This window comes from Ylistrum balloti, unplaced genomic scaffold, assembly GCF_031769215.1.
Source record: "Ylistrum balloti isolate Yb309-2 unplaced genomic scaffold, AGI_CSIRO_Ybal_v1 Utg369882, whole genome shotgun sequence".
Taxonomy (NCBI): Eukaryota; Metazoa; Mollusca; class Bivalvia; order Pectinida; family Pectinidae; genus Ylistrum; species Ylistrum balloti.
In genome coordinates this window covers 1,750,396-1,767,970 of record NW_026782019.1, presented here as the reverse complement: position 1 = coordinate 1,767,970, position 17,575 = coordinate 1,750,396, and the positions used below count along the sequence as shown (strand labels likewise).

The window sequence follows — 17,575 nt, the reverse complement described above, 5'->3', positions numbered from 1 at the left end:
GGGTGAGACTGGCGCTTTATTCGTTCGTTTTCCTTAGATATCTGACAACTTTTGAAAACATCTTAACTGCCATCACACTCGCCTACGTCTTCTGTATAAAACATTCACCTACGCCTTCTGTATAAAAACATTCACACACGCATTCTGTATAAAACATTCGCCTACGCCTTCTGTACAAAACATTCACCTACGCCTTCTGTACAAAACATTCAAACACGCCTTCTGTCTGACATTCGCCTACGACTTCTTTGCAAAACATGCCTTCTGTATATAACATTCAACCATGCCTTCTGTATAAAACATTCACCAACGCCTTCTGTATAAAACATTCACACACGCATTCTGTATAAAACATTTGCTTACGCTTTCAGTATGAAACATTCAACCATGCCTTCCGTATATAACATTCAACCACGCCTTCTGTCTAACATTCGCCTACGCCTTCTTTGCAAAACATTCACCCACGCCTTCTGTCTAACATTCGCCTACGCCTTCTTTGCAAAACATGCACCCACGCCTTCTGTCTAACATTCGCCTACGCCTTCTTTGCAAAACATGCACCCACGCCTTCAGTAAAACAAACAAGTGTGACTCAGAGACGATAGCTTTATTTCACATTACTTTAACGTGTATTTCTTGTGGTTCTTTATGAAGGAGTAGTCATCATGATTTTGATCCATTGGACCACAAACTCGGCTTGTGAGATTGTACCGCTATCTGTAACAGAAATGAAGACAAATAAAACATTAAAATACACGTTGTCAGATTACTGCACAATCGCCGATAAAACACTTCCGTGACCAGTATAATACATCAAATCACATAGCTGCTTTAGCCTTAAGACTCACGATCGCGGTCGAAGAAATGAATGATCCAGGGTAGATCAGTGTCTTCGTGGATGACGCCATCCCGGTCCACATCAAGGTGATGGAACAGTACCACGGCTTCTATTGAGTCGCCCAACTTCCGGGCCATCCAATCTGTCAGGAACTCGTCGGCGGTCACAAGAGTGTCGTCTACAAATAAAACAGTTGATAAGTTTAATGCTTTGTCTTGGTATCATTGATATGTTTGAACAAATCGCTTACAACATCAGTCTGACAGTATCCAGTATCAAGTTCTCGGAATGCAATCAGTCTGACTTTGAATTTTGTCATTTTAATTGCTTCCGGATATGTAAGACTGATATCTATTGTTGAAGACAATATTGGTACATCTCATAACTTCTAATAGTAACTCATATCTTGGCAATCTTAATTTCACAAGCAATTTATGTGGAAGATAACAAATATATGTACTGAGCGTTTACATCCCGAGGAATTTTTCATCAACAAGAGAGTGCAAGACAGTTTTCAATTCTGACATGACCTACATGGGAATGGTATACGAGAATGAAACTTTTGGATTTCTAAAATAGATAGCCCCCTAACCCAGTCATGAAGGAGCGAAAAAAACATTATATAATTTTCAAATGAATTCAATAAGTCCGCTATATATTTTTCTTTCTAAATTTCCAATTTTATCGATATCCCCCTTCTACATCGAAATCAGATGGACCGTGGGTTGAGATTTCTGCCATCTAGATGTGCTCAATTATATTTTCGAAGTCTTGTATCGGGGTTTGCCTGTCACACCTTCAAACAACACAATTGATATTATGTCTTTAAAAAGACTCACTGTTCATGTCGAATTCGAGAAAGACGCTGTGCAGTTCTGATGTTGAGAGCATGTAGTCGTGATCTATATCAGCCATTAGGAAAAGCTGCCGAGCCTCTGGACTGTCATGGGGCAGAGTGGCTCCGTGACTATGAGCAGCTAGTGCACCTCTGTTTGGAAAGATAACCCCGGCAGGGGAGATAACTTGTGTTCTAAAACCCAGCCAAGGGAGTTAAAACGTATATAACAGTAAACCGACTATAAGCCACGTTAACATAATATTCCATGTCTAGTTCATAATGAAACCTAATATTTTATAATCTGCTCTCTACGCCATTTAAAATTATGACCTATCGCTAATTATGGGTATGTGTCTTCAAATGATGTTCTCTTGATATGCCAGTAGATGCATACTCACGTGACAAGGCACAACCCAAGAATGAGTGTTAGGAACTGCATCTCTTTCTGAAACTGGAAATAAACGGGAGCAGGAGAGATTACAAATCAGTTGTCAGATTTTTGTCTATTAATTATCGGACATGATTAATTTTACTAATGACAATATTATATGATTATCAAATCATTTAACAGTTCGGAATATATCAGCACTACAGGCAGAAAACAGTCTTCAGTGCAGTTTTTCTATCGATTCCCGTTACATTTCAGCTCCGTTGAGCAAAAAAAGAACAACACTTCATCGACCCCTTTTCTCTAGCATTCTTATTAATTTTCAGTTAAGAAGCAACATTGGAACATAAACAGAAGTTTGAAACGTGTTTTGTAACATGTTACAGTTGAATTCAATTAGTGGAAATACAGAGAAAGTTCAAAATACGTGGAGTTCAGGGAAACCATGATTGCGCAATCACATTACAAAATGGCCGCCTTTGATGGCATTTTGAACTTTTGACAAGATTAAGTCGGCTTCCTTTCCTTAACATCCCTACCACTAATTTTCAACCCAATGACACCAGTAGAACTTGAGAAGAAATTTAAAATGTGTATTTCATGTCGTGGTGACCATATTGAATTTCAGACTAACCTGAAAACAAAATATGTTCAGACATGGCTATATGCCGTCTGGAACCTTCGGGTTAGAAGACCTAACATGAGTACATGGAGATTAGGACATTAGGACGAGTTGCAGTATATACGGAGATGTTAGACTGAGGGAGAGTAGACACCAAAAACCCATGGCAGAGGAAAGGCCGAAAACCGAAGTAAGCAATCTAAACGATACGAGTTATTGGAACAATTAGGACAAGGGGCAACGCAAATTTTTGCCATCCCCGAAGAAGTTAGGATGAGGGGACAGTGTAAACATCTTGGGTGCATAGGGATGGTGTGGACGAACGGACAAGGAGCAATTTTAACATTATTGTCGGCATTGCAAAATGTCGAATTTCTTTGTACAGATGGCTGATGGGATGCGCACCTGTTGCTCTACGATAGCGCCAGTTGGGGACTGATAAGAGTTTTACATTTAGATATCTGTAAAATAGAAACCATCCGATCTCAAACAGAAACCTATAGAATAGATTTGTACCATGGAAGTCGACGCGGATTACAGGAAAAATGTTAGAATAAGGGGGAAAAATTCAGAAGTATAAATTACTAAAATTGAAAGTTAAGTACAAACCTTGAGAGTTGGCAGATATGGACGAAATGAGCGGCACTAAAGGAAGTGTAGTGACTACAGATAAGAATGGCAAGAGGTCAAATGTTCCGATTCCGATACCATATGCCACGCAGTGCAAGTGTGACAAAACATGTTAGACTTTACAACTGTATATAACAACATCGTATTTAACATTATATATATATATATATATATATATATATATAGTAGGGTGAATAAATGGTAGTTTGAAAATAACATCCGGGAACTAATATAGATAATACCGAACGGTGAGAGGGAAGTGTTTGTTTGTTTGTTTTAATGTGTTTTCTACGAATTGGTTTTGGAAGTTGGTGTTGGAACTGGCATGTTTCGAATACTGTAGAAATCACAAAAGTGTGGTTTTATGTAACAAAACATAAAATTACTTGACACGGTATCCCAATTCAGCAGAGAAGAACATAGAAATATGACCATAACGTGTTTTATACCTACCTACTACACAACAATCACTGGAACATGCAGAATTCCAATCATTTCTTAGTAATTTCCTTCATTAGCTTAAATTCTTCGGCTATATTGCCATTCTTTTCATACAATATGAAAAGATGACAAGATCGAGTTAAATCGATTTTTTTATTTCATGGGTCTAACGGTCCATATAACGAAACAACAGGGAAGCGACTACATAATATCCACATACACACAATCGTGACGGAAACAATAATATCCTGTGCTTGATTATAACCGGTTCGCCGACTCTAAATCCGTACTTGACATGTACTTAATAGGATCTTGTTGATGTACATTTCCACAGAAAACGATAACATGATAACGTTATGGTCAGTAACCATGTCACTACCGACATCCCATTCTTTGGTGAATCTTGCATGCTGCTCTGAATTTTCAGTTTGTCCTCTGAGATAAATCATTTAAACACTTATTTCTTCATTCTCTGTCTCCTCGATTCCATGTGTGTTAAGCATGAGCTTGTGTCAATTGACAAGGACGTAGAACCCAATGTAAAATAAATCATTTCACGAATATACACTGGCATGCACTTGACGCTATTCTAAAATGGTAAATATGTGAAAATTATGAATTATTTAATTATGGGGCTGCTGTACTTCCCAAGCGAGATTTTGACTTCCCCAGCTAGATTTTGACTTTTCCAGCTAGATTTTGACTTCCCAAGCGAGATTTTGACTTCCCCAGTTAGATTTTGACTTTTCCAGCTAGATTTTGACTTCCCAAGCGAGATTTTGACTTTCCCAGCTAGATTTTGACTTTCCCAGCGAGATTTTGACTTTTCCAGCTAGATTTTGACTTCCCAAGCGAGATTTTGACTTTCCCAGCTAGATTTTGACTTCCTCAGCTAGATTTTGACTTTTCCAGCTTGATTTTTACTTTCCCAGCTAGATTTTGACTTTTCCAGCTAGATTTTGACTTCCTTAGGCAGATTTTGACTTTCCCAGCTAGATTTTTTTCCAGCTAGATTTTGACTCTCCCAGCTATATTTTTACTTCCCCAGCTTAATTTCTACTTTCCGGGCCTAGATTGTTTACTTTTCTTTCGAATACATTGGTTTGCCTTGGTCTCCTCACAGGCTTGTCAATCTATGTCCTTAACAACACTGGCGAGACCTAGAAGGATGAAACAGCTGCATGATGCAGTTTAATTCATTGTTTGGCACTACTGTGTCAAGCTCTAAATCATTAAAGGGTGCTGTTCACTTGTGTGTCTTTTGTACAACCAATGATTAGATCGTAAGACAATGATGTGTCTCATGCTTAAGAGTACGGTACCATGGGTACGAATCCTTGAAGATATAGAGGAGGCATGGGGGACCAAGAAATGGAAAGTTCGCTTAAGTAAAATCAACAAATTGTTACTGTTAGAACCTAATGGTAATCGGTAAATGTGAAACTCGGTAACATTATTTAAATTATGTCGAACTTCTTATCACGATTCCATCCTTGCTTTTATTTGAGAACGAATTTTGAAAACAATTAAGTCATTTCAACTCATATACAATCACTTTTGCCTCAATGAACTTGCCGCAAGGTAAGCCAGAAGTCCCGAGTTCGAATCTTAGCACAGGCATCAAAATAAAAATGAACTCTTGCAGATTCTCATGTCCCTGTGTTTCGAGCGGGGAACAATAAGGTATGTAGGTACGTGCCCGAGGCTGATCGAATGAAGTAGGAAATGATCGCGGAACGCCCCATACACTCGGTCTGTTTCGTAATAGATAGCTGAGATATGGAAGGTTAGAAGCCAGTTGAGCAGGACCACGAACTCAAGAAACATGGCTCTGAAAGAGACCATAGGTGTTTGGTTCGAAGGTACACAGGCATTCGAGGAGGGTAACGTTGAAGGTGCGCGGGACACGTTCCTGTCTATAGCTGATCCGAGTGCTCGGATTTTATTCAACATTGCCCGTGTATCGAAGTTGAACGACTCCATCAAGGTATTAAACATGATAACATTGTTTATGTCATATATAGAATTTCTGTCTGTCTGTTGTAGGTATACACTAGATGTTGTTGACAAAACATGAGCGAAGTTCACAGTTTATTAACACTTTTAGGACTGCTGGGTGGCACGATGTAAACAAATTACTCCTGTATACCTGTACGTTTCCAGGTACACGTTTTTAATGGTCCGTGTCCTGTAGCTACGTACGTTGTTAGACAAGGAATTTTGAATACAGACTGTATGTCCAGTACAATTCAATAGGGAAGTACATAATTTCAATGTATTAAAAAGGGAAGATAAATTGAAGTTAACTAGCCTGTTTACTCTTATAATTATTAATCTTTTCAAAATGATTAGTACAATTTAGTAGACATCTGAATGATTTTCTACTTGTAGATGACAATTTTTACCACAAAAAATCAACTTTGTATGTACTTGTATATATCCGTGTTTCTTTAAATCTTAAAATAGACCATTATTGATGCAAAATGCATGTTTAAGTCATTTAGTTATTTATCTTTTGTTAAGAACTTGAATATTATCTTATATTTCAGTAAGGTCACCATATAATACAGAGAACTATATTATATATTCTGACTTCAGACAGAAATAAGATGAAAACAATTGTTAATTAATGTCATAAAAATTTTAGCTTTCTAGTAGATACACATAATATTTTAATGATACTAGTTTGACAAAATGACTGGTCAGGCCAGTCCGTGCTGAGTTGACACTACAGTCCATGATTGACTTCACAGCTCAGTGGACAAAAACAAAAGCTAATGCCAGATAACCCACCACTGAACCTTGTTTCCTGTCCCAGCATTTAAATTTCCTTTGTATTTCGAGTGAAAATTTTTGAAAAACAAAAAAAAAACAAAAAAAAAAAAGGTACATTAACATAAGAAAATAAGCCTTGTTGGATGACATCAAAGACAATTTGTCAACTTTTAGAAATATCTGTTTAAACAGTGTTTTTAGAAAAGCCATGTTTTTTTTAGGGTTTTTAGGATTGATGTGCAGTTCCTATAATGAACCCCAGCAAAGATTGCAAATAGAAATGACATTGGGCAGTCTGTCCTTGCATTGGTCCATTTTCACTGCCACTGTGATCAGTTTGTTAAATTATTTGGTGAAAATATTTTACAAGTTGGTTCCAAGGATGAAATGAAATAAAGTTTTCTACAAGAGATAATCTTGACCCAAATCCAAGATCATCATGGTTCAATTTTGTTAAAATAAAAAAAAATTCTGAGTTTAACCAAAAGATTTACAGCTAGAATAAAAATATTTAGCTAATATTGTAGATTCCTAGGATAAAACTAGACAAACTTTGCTTAAACTCTGAAATGACCTTGACTTATATTTTTCAATTTCACAGTGGTCAAACTTGTTAAATATTCAAATGATTTATTCTGATAAACCAAAATGGAAAAATATCATTACAATGATTGAAGAAGTCCTAAAAGAATGTTTAGTATTAAGGTACCATACTACCTAGTAGTTTACAAAGCTGGTTTCGATAGATTTCATTTGAACCCTCTCTGAATGTCATTGTAATAAGATATTAATTTATTCATGGAAAGCAGAACTTAATCACCATGAGATGTAACAGGTCAATTGAGCCTCTTCTTTTCAGTGAAGAAAAACAAATTCAAAAAGGATTAATTTAACTTTACAGCTACAATTGATATAAGTTTTTATCGAAGATCCCAGTCTAATCATCTTTCTTGTTAAACAAAAATAAATGATATACTGGTCAGCTGATGATTGGTTTCATTGTTGTAAAATATCAAAATAAAGTTGAATTATAATCACCGCTGATAATTATATCTAGCCCTACATGTACACCTTGTCACCTACATCATGTACGTGTGGATTTTATTCAAGTCATTCTGATATCTGAGTTGTCAATAATCAAAGTAAATTATAGCTAGTTATTTATATACAGTGTATTTGACATGATTGGTAAGATACTAATTTGGATATATTGTATTAACAAACTCCACCAGTCAGTGACTTGTGATTCCTGTTTCTGATATCAGTCATTACATGGGTACAGCCTTGTCATTTCCTGTATTAGATCTTCTCTGTCTTACGTGACTTTGAACATGTACATACACTAAGATGATCACACACTGATAGCTCATATATGCTCATATGACAATTCGTAATGGCTATAGAATATTGGAGCAAGTTTTGACTATTGCAAATTATTAATTAAACAAATTATACGCTGCAAATGGTTAACCTTGAAATAGACTATCATATTCAATGTTAATGGTTTACCATATGATTAAAAAAGAATATTTTCTGTTAATGCTACTATTTGATATATTGTCCATTGTGTAAGATGGTTCATCACTTAGAATAGAGCAATTTTATTGTTATAGTTTACCATGACTGAACATATTATTCACTGGTTTACAATGAAATACACTTTGCACTGTTAATGGTTTACAATGAAATACACTTTTCACTGTTAATGGTTTACAATGAAGTACACTTTTCGCTGTTAATGGTTTACAATGAAATACACTTTTCACTGTTAATGGTTTACACTTTTCACTGTTAATGGTTTACAATGAAATACACTTTTCACTGTTAATGGTTTACCATGAAAAACATTTTTCACTGTTAATGGTTTACAATGAAATACACTTTTCACTGTTAATGGTTTACAATGAAATACACTTTTCACTGTTAATGGTTTACAATGAAATACACTTTTCACTGTTAATGGTTTACAATGAAATACACTTTTCCCTGTTAATGGTTTACAATGAAGTACACTTTTCACTGTAAATGGTTCACAATGAAATACACTTTTCACTGTTAATGGCTTACAATGAAGTACACTTTTCACTGTTAATGGTTTACAATGAAATACACTTTTCACTGTTAATGGTTTACAATGAAATACACTTTCCACTGTTAATGGTTTACAATGAAATACACTTTCCACTGTTAATGGTTTACAATGAAATACACTTTCCACTGTTAATGGTTTACAATGAAATACACTTTTCACTGTTAATGGTTTACAGTGAAATACACTTTTCACTGTTAATGGTTTACAATGAAATACACTTTTCCCTGTTAATGGTTTACAATGAAATACACTTGGCTCACTGTTAATGGTTTGATAACTTGCCTAGATATAATAGTTTATCAATTTGTTATTTCTTATTTGTTTACAATAAACATGTTCACTGTAATGGTTCACAATGAAATACACTTTTCACTGTTAATGTTACAATGATGTGTTTTCACTGTTAATGGTTTACAATGAAATACACTTTTCACTGTTAATGGTTTACAATGAAATACACTTTCCACTGTTAATGGTACTGGTCTGATAACTTGGCTCTACATACTGGGCTGATAACTTGCCTAGATATAATAGTTTATCAATTTGTTATTTCTTATTTGTTTGAAACAGTAAACATGTACAGCCTACTACCAATGAGGGCATTAGTACACAAAGAAACAGTAGGTTTTAACTTTAGAAATAGAACATTCCTTGAGGAATTTTGAACTTGAAGTATAAAATGATTCATTTTTTCACTATTTCAGTATCTGACAAACGCCATTGCCAAAGATCCTCATCTGGCTATAGCCTACTACCATAGAGGGCTGCATTACTACGCAAAGAAACAGTAAGTTTGTACAACCTACTACCATTGAGGACTGCATTACTACTCAAAGAAACAGTAAGTTTGTACAGCCTACTACCAATGAGGACTGCATTACTACACAAAGAAACAGTAGGTTTGTACAGCCTACTACCATAGAGGGCTGCATTACTACGCAAAGAAATAGTAAGATTGTACAACCTTATACCATAGAGGGCTGCATTACTACACAAAGAAACAGTAAGTTTGTACAACCTAATACCACAGAGGGCTGCATTACTACACAAAGAAACAGTAAGTTTGCACATCATGCTACCACAGAGGGCTGCATTACTGCACAAAGAAATAGTAAGATTGTACAACCTAATACCATAGAGGGCTGCATTACTACACAAAGAAACAGTAGGTTTGTACAGCCTACTACCATAGAGGACTGCATTACTACACAAAGAAACAGTAAGTTTGTACAACCTTATACCACAAAGGGCTGCATTACTACACAAAGAAACAGTAAGATTGTCCAACCTAATACCATAGATGGCTGCATTACTACACAAAGAAACAGTAAGATTGTACAACCTAATACCATAGAGGGCTGCATTACTACACAAAGAAACAGTAGGTTTGTACAGCCTACTACCATAGAGGGCTGCATTACTACACAAAGAAACAGTAAGTTTGTACAGCCTACTACCATAGAGGGCTGCATTACTTCACAAAGAAACAGTAGGTTTGTACAGCCTACTACCATAGGGGCCTGCATTACTACACAAAGAAACAGTAAGTTTGTCCATCCTAATACCATAGAGGGCTGCATTACTACACAAAGAAACAGTAAATTATAATAGAAATGATAAGACACCAGTTAATTGATAGAAATGTGATGCTTGAGGTTTATCTGTGATGCTGCCTCAATTGTTTCAACCTGATAGAGACAGTCATCAGAGGATTTTTACATATTACATGTTTGTAATTACAGTGCATGGAAGATTTGTAGGGTGCTATGATAATTTGTAACTCTAGAAGAATAAACCAAAAACCATTTGTATATCAAAACCAACAGACTACTAATGTAATCAAGCTGGAAGCTGAGCTCTAGCTCAAACCTTCACATTTAGGAACAAAGATTTAAGTGAGGAATAAGCATATGGAAAAATCAGCAATATGTTTAAATGTATTGTTTATAATTTTTGCCATTTACCTGTGAAAGTAGTAGAAAAATTGATAGGCGTTCAGGTGTGACTGACATTTTCTGGTATACGTTCCTAAGGTTTTGCAGAAGTTTATAATTTATTATAACAAAATAGGTGATTGCATTCCTGTAGTTTTACATGTAGAGATTTATGACTGATGTCTATTCCACGGTCGGTTGAACCTTTGTTAAAGTTATTTATTGTTATGCTACTGTGAAACATTCCTTAGAGCTAATATTATCAGGTTAAGTTGTCATTTCATTTCGTAAGTCATGCAGAAATCATGATCGCTCCACATTGACGTGACCTTACATATACTATATACATATCTGACAGACTTCCTGGCTTGTTACGGCACTGAGTAAGGACGAAACTTAGTGAACCTAATGCTGTTGTTTGACAATATCTAGTCAACTTATATGATAGCAGCTCCACCTCAGATTTATTTTTTATGCCCCGTTGGTTTGGGATGAGCATATTGTGCTCACAGTACTATTTACCCTTCTTTGTAGCGGTAATTTTCTGTACAGACATACAGGAGTCCTTGTGTAATGAGAAATTTTCTTCAGTAACTTGACTGTAGCTTCTTGTGGTCAAATGCTTTATCTTAATATTCTTCATTAGCAGTGTGAATTATGTTCCAAAGAAAAGAAATGATTAATTCTTTCCTGTACAGCTTCTAATGACAATGTATCCCAAGGGGAACTGATGTAAAGAATTGAAAGTGTGAGTGAGTCAAAGGAATGAGTAAATGGAAATGAAAGAATGTGTAGAAACTTGAGTCTATTGGTGACGTATAATTATGAATATATTCTAATTAATAATCTATGATTACTTATGATGTATATACCATCAATGGAGAAGATTTATATGTCCAATGCCTATTATCAAATCCATTTGATTATATCTAAGCAGTAAAATTTGTGGAAATGAAATGAAAAAATCATTCAGTTTTTTAATACTGTATCAATACAAAATATGGTAGTTAGAATAATATCTACATGTAAATATACATTTCTCCACTGAATTCATTGTCTGAATTGACCATTCTTTATTTATTAGCAGTAAAGGAAAAATGAGCACTGCGGTTAAGATTTCTGGACCGTTGGTTTACTACAATTTGTTCACGTGTCTTAATTCTACCTTTGAATGCCACAGGTATGATCGTGCTCAACAAGACTTCAACTCGTCTGAGGAGAAAATGCATGGTCGCCCAGTACTGGACTACAGTCAGCTGGGAATGGCATTCAAGCTGCATTCTGCAGAGGTAAGTGTCTAAGGGGTTTTAGAAAACAGTTTTAGTCAGCAAGAGGTGTATGTGTTACCCTAGAACACAATTAGCCATTTTAAGTTGTATATATAGTCGAACCTCATTAACTTGAACTCATATTACCCAAAGACTATGTTAAATTCAAAGCATTTCTCTGCTTAACTTAACACAAAAGGTTTTCACACTCTTAAAACAAATACTCAAATATCTTGGTTTTCCCATGGTCCTGCCAAGTTTGAGATAACAAGGTTTGACTTTATATGCAATTATGCATTGGTCATATTTGGACTGTGGTCAACCTTGCAAAGTTGTTGCTGTAATGGATCCAACCAGGACCTCTAACCAGTCTTGTAACTTAAAATATTTGGTTTTTAGTTCACCTGTTAGGTCAAATTTTCCCTTTAAACTACTTTTTCTCAATAACCAAATGCTCAAGGTGCTGATATTGGCTTGTGGCATTTTTGTTGAAGGAGTAACAAGTTTGTGCAATGATTGACCAATTAGGACTGCAGTGGCCAGATGGTGAAGACATCTCACTGTCTTTATCACTAGCCCTCCATCTCTGGGTCATGGGTTTGAGGCCTATATGCGACTGTCACCAGGTACTGACCACAGGTCGGTAGTTTTCTCTGGGAACTCTGGCTTTTCACCACCACCCAAACTTGGCATATCCTTAAATGACCCTGGCTGTTAATAGGATGTAGAGAAAAAAAAAACAAAAAAATAAACATTATTGACTGACTTTCATGGTCACATGAGTGAAACAACTTCTTTGCAATAACCAGAAGGCCCAGGGTGCTGATATTCAGCATGTAGCATGCTATGATTAAGGGATACTAAGTTATTCAAATGACCCCTTTTTAGGCCACATGATTCAAATTTGTTAAGAACTTAAGATTTCTTCTATTTAACATGCAACAGGTCCTTGATCATGGTGTAGAATTGTGCTTGAGGAATAAGCTTTCAAGTTAGTAGAAATTGACAGGTTTTTTTTGTATAAGCTGGAAAGGTGAGTGATTCAGGCCCATTGGGCCTCATTTTCCAACCTCATACATATATATTTCCAGCAAATGACAGTATAATCTGGCTGTCACACTGTGGTGAAATGGGTCTACCTGGCAATATACTCCTCCAAGTATGCTCAAGTTCTGTTCAGGCAACTTGTCTTGTAAATGCCAAGGTGCGCTAGGGCAGGTCAGCCGCTGCTTGATGCTAGTGCAAGATCCTTCGTTAGTCAGTCTATAGAGTAGCGGGTCGGTGAAGACATAGGTTTTTACAGATCCACTTAGTACGGTACTTGTAGACCATTCTAGCCGGGATTAGTATATATATCAGTACTTCTGAAATATCCTTGGTATGTACATATGTACATAATGAAAGTTGTTGTACAATGTAATATTATCTAACCTGTTATACTTACATGATCTACATTTTCACCTGTACATTATCTACATATATAGTCATTCTTATGTTATTGTCATCAAAGTTATACATGAATTCACAGGTAGCGATCACTAAGGCAGCAGTGTGGCAGAGGAAAGGTGAAAGTGAAAAGGCTTTAGAAATCGTAATTACAGCCAGTCAGGAAGCTGAGGAGGATTCAATGAAAAAAGCATGTGTTAGTGCTCTCCAAAAACTCAAGGTACATACAGTATGGTCATGTTTTATTTAAATTTAAATGTCACAAAATAATAACATCGGTGATAGGTATCTGTCTGATGGTACTGTGGTAAAGATTCAAACTTTTGTAGAAACTGAACGTTGAAAGAGTATGTCACTTGATAAGTCTTTGAATAATGTAATAAACAACATGTTTGTTGATATCAATCATTCAACTTTTACTGTGACATAATGAATATGTTTATATTAAGGTATTTTTGTCAACTTCAGCTCTGTTCAGATATATAGATGTTTAATCACAAGTTCACTGGGATAATGAATTTTTGTTAAAACATGTGAACAACTTGAGAGGAATCAGCCTATCTAGAATCAGAGGTAATGACTGTTGAAGGATATTAAATGTCACCATGGTAGATCATGTATTATTTCAGTTCTTGTTTCTTTTTATAGAGTAGTAGTCATGGTGCTCTGGAACCTATATCAATACCAAAACATTGTATTTTTCACCCTCCAAAAAGTTTGATAGCCAATTTGAAGAAGAGAGAATATGTTGGCAAGGCGAGGGTATGTCTGTTTTTTATCAAAGATTAATTATATTTGTTCCCTTTGTATTTTTACTTTGATTTCATGTCTTTATTGAGATTTACCTGTTGATGTCATTAATTATCTCACCTGGTCTGAAGGACCAAGTGGTTTTATGTCATGGTGCAGTGTTAATTGTCCATATATCTGGTGTCAGCCTTTCCCTCGAAACAACTTCTACCCAAAAACTAAAAAAACAAGAATCAAGATGTTTAGCTAGAATTCTCCTTTTATGAAGCCAGACAAATTTTGTGAAAAGAAATGGCCTTGCTTCATATTCAAGTTCACAGGAGCCAGATTTATCAAAAATTCAATCTACACGTCTGATTACCCAAAAAACGCTTAGGTTCATGACATTTGACTGGAAGATTTTTTAGATGAGGCCCAATAAAGTTTGCAAGAAAAAGTGACCTTGACGCATATACAGTGTCACAGGAGTCATTAATGTTAAAACATTTGAGTTGTTTCTTCTCAATAAACAAAATGCATAGAATCTTGATTAGATGGTAAGTCTCTGAAATGAAGGCAAACAAAGATAGAAATTACCTTGACCTGTATTTGTGGTTACAGAGGTAAATTTGTTGTAGAAAAACAAGCAACTTCTTCTCAATAACCAAACAGCCAAAATGTTAATATTTGGCTGTTAGGTTTCTGGATTGAAGCCAAGGTTTCTAAATAAAATGGCCTGAACTCATATTCAAGGTCCCAGGTAAAAGTTCTGGTATCATGATATTTTGCTAGAATCCCAACAATGTTTTTTTTTTTTTTTTTTAAAACACAACCCATATTTATAGTCACAAAGATCAAACTTGTGAAAACTTTCAAATGACTCCTTTCCATTAACCAAATGTCAGTGTTGTCAAATGTTAATGTTTTTGTGAAAATCATTGAATACTAGGTAAGAAATAAAGGCCCAAGCAATGCAGGACTGATGGGGCTCCTCTGAAATTAATGTTTTCAGTTCATTTTGCAATTTGAAATAAAGGTCATTCCTCATTATAAGTTTTGATATAAACATATTTATAGATGTCGTAGACTGAAAACCAATTTTCTCACTACATTCCTACTACACATGCTACTAAAATGACCAAAATGATGTAGCTTTGTGGGTAGATATCATACTGTAAACAGCACCAGCAAGTTACAAAGCCAAGCTTTGTTTTTTTACAGGTGGTGTCTGACTACCAGCAGAAGAGCAGAGAGAGTTCGCCTGAACCCACCAGCAGGCAGTCGAACAATCAGCCCCCGGATCTCCCTCCCAGGCACGGTAACCAGCTGAATGTTCCCCCTGAAAGACAGAGAAAAGCTCAAACACTACCAGGAAGTATAGAACCTAAAGCACACCAGGCATCACAAGGATACAACTTAACTGTTGATGGACAGAAAAAGTCTGCAACAATGGCAGCCCCTTTTACCACGAAACATTTGCCACCTCCTCCTAACAGAGCAGCACCTATATTAAATATCAAAGATTCTAAGTCAGTTGAAGACCTATCTTCAAACAAACAGAAAAATTCTTTATTTGTAGAAAAAGATAGAGTCAGAAGACACAGCCATGACATTCCTAGAGAATTGGATTCACAATTACAGAAAGCTTTAGCAGACCATCTTAAGAAAACGAAAGGAGAAGCTTCAAGTAGTAAGGACAACAGTGATAGAAATGGTAACGCACCACCCCCTCGCCCCCCACGCCCCCCTCCCCCTGGGATTGTGATAGAGTCTGACATTCCTCCTCCAGTTCCTAGAAAAGACTACCCAAAACCTCGATGATGCACATATCTATTGTTATAAGAAAATGCTATTGTTGTAAATTGGATTGTCTTTGTCATGTGTCATGAAGAAGGGCTGTGTTAGATCTCACTTTTACATTAGCAGTACACGGTAAAGGCCCATTAAAGATATCATGTCTATATCAGCACCAGCAATTTCTCCCAGAGTGAATTCAGATACCCTATGTAACCGCTTAAGTTTGTAAGTCGGAGGTCACATGTTGTTAAAAATAGAACAACAGTGACTGCCATGCTTTTTTTTTCTATGTAATAGGTTCTGATTTTATTTAGGTCATCAGGTCAGAGGGGTGAAAGGTCAAATGAACAATTACTAGAAATATGATCTGATTCTAAAATTAGAAATTCTCAAACTGTATATACTCATCCAGTCCTGATAATAATTATTTCAATGATATTGATGTGGGTCTGCAACTAATCAGTATCTATTTCATGTCCCCTGAGACGGTGTCCATAGCAACACAAATTTGGTCCATAGGTGTATCAAGAAGTCAACTAGAGGAGTTTTGTTGTCATAACAACCATGAACAAATTGAGACATATGATTGGTTGAAATGCCAGACTTGCATAATAAATTAGAAATCTTTCATGTTTAAGAGACATACCAGTGATTGCTGGCAATCACAATGTCTAGTTTGATGTTAAATAAATCTGAAAATTGTGTCGGTTTCATCTTTTAAAAAGGTAATTTACCTGTAGACAGTGAATCCTTCATGTAATGTACTTTCATGTAGTCATTCTATACATTGTCTTAATCCCCTGAAGGTTATTTGCAGGGATTATATGACACATAAATTTGTAAACTAGGAAACACCTTTAATCTACTATCAGTCATTACTCCATCTTGTTATGATAAGAATATGTATGACCTCAACTTCAAGTGTGATAGCAAACTGATTACAGTGGTGTAGTGTAATCAACAACAGCTGTGTTCACTTCCTTGATATGTAAATGTAGATAATAGACACTACCCATGTTGATTTAAAGTTTGAATTTTACATCCATCATTTGTAGTGTAGCCATACAGAACATCATATTATATTATATAATAAAGTATCATATTAGCTTTATCACATCATATCACATCATACAACATTTTATCACATAATATCATATTCCATTTTATCACATCATATAGTAAGGTGTTAATCACAGTGTGATAACGCCTATATATATAGAGAGAGAGAGAGAGAAATATGTAGTATACCATATTATGACCAAATTTATGTCTAGATTATGTAACATGAGTATTGTCAATAGCACAAGTTTATACATTTTCAGCATTACATGTTTTATATCAATTTTGATGACCTCACAATTGTTTTTTCCTTTTATTGGTCTGCTTGTCCATACAACTTCATGTATATTATACCATAAGAACAAACAGATGTGATTTGATCTATTTTCATAACATATTCCCTTCACACACACATAGTAAATGAAGTGGCATATACAACATGTGTAGTGGTATATGTACAACATGTTTAGTGTTATATACAACATGTGTAGTGGTATATATACAACATGTGTAATGGTATATGTACAACATGTGTAGTGGTATATATACAACATGTGTAGTGTTATATACAACATGTGTAGTGGTATATATACAACATGTATAGTGGTATATATACAACATGTGTAGTGTTATATATACAACATGTGTAGTGGTATATATACAACATGTGTAGTAGTATATGTACAACATGTGTAGTGGTATATATACAACATGTGTA

At 35.5% G+C, this 17,575-nt stretch overlaps 2 protein-coding genes across 2 annotated transcripts; one reads left to right on the top strand and one right to left on the bottom strand.

Moving 5' to 3' along the window:
- Window positions 1–646: 646 nt before the first annotated feature.
- Window positions 647–2,123, bottom strand: LOC132546317 (uncharacterized). Its single transcript, XM_060210042.1, has 4 exons — window positions 2,075–2,123; window positions 1,678–1,826; window positions 849–1,016; window positions 647–717 (listed from the first exon to the last, which is right to left on the bottom strand). Exons 1-4 carry the CDS (start codon window positions 2,113–2,115, stop codon window positions 647–649), a joined length of 429 nt encoding a protein of 142 aa, XP_060066025.1. The 5' UTR covers window positions 2,116–2,123.
- Window positions 2,124–5,557: 3,434 nt separating this feature from the next.
- Window positions 5,558–16,929, top strand: LOC132546298 (neutrophil cytosol factor 2-like). The gene is made up of 6 exons (XM_060210021.1): window positions 5,558–5,744; window positions 9,329–9,411; window positions 11,739–11,847; window positions 13,355–13,492; window positions 13,921–14,034; window positions 15,223–16,929. Exons 1-6 carry the CDS (start codon window positions 5,583–5,585, stop codon window positions 15,820–15,822), a joined length of 1,206 nt encoding a protein of 401 aa, XP_060066004.1. The 5' UTR covers window positions 5,558–5,582; the 3' UTR covers window positions 15,823–16,929.
- The last annotated feature ends 646 nt before the right edge of the window (window positions 16,930–17,575 follow it).

Coding starts and splice junctions, on each gene's coding strand:
- LOC132546317 (XM_060210042.1), bottom strand. CDS start 2,115: ATGCAGTTCCTAACACTCATTCTTGGGTTGTGCCTTGTCAC. Junction 1,827..2,074: donor CTTGGGTTGTGCCTTGTCAC/GTGAGTATGCAT, acceptor CTTTCCAAACAG/AGGTGCACTAGCTGCTCATA. Junction 1,017..1,677: donor TCTCGAATTCGACATGAACA/GTGAGTCTTTTT, acceptor TTTTATTTGTAG/ACGACACTCTTGTGACCGCC.
- LOC132546298 (XM_060210021.1), top strand. CDS start 5,583: ATGGCTCTGAAAGAGACCATAGGTGTTTGGTTCGAAGGTACACAGGCA. Junction 5,745..9,328: donor AGTTGAACGACTCCATCAAG/GTATTAAACATG, acceptor TCACTATTTCAG/TATCTGACAAACGCCATTGC. Junction 13,493..13,920: donor GTGCTCTCCAAAAACTCAAG/GTACATACAGTA, acceptor TTCTTTTTATAG/AGTAGTAGTCATGGTGCTCT.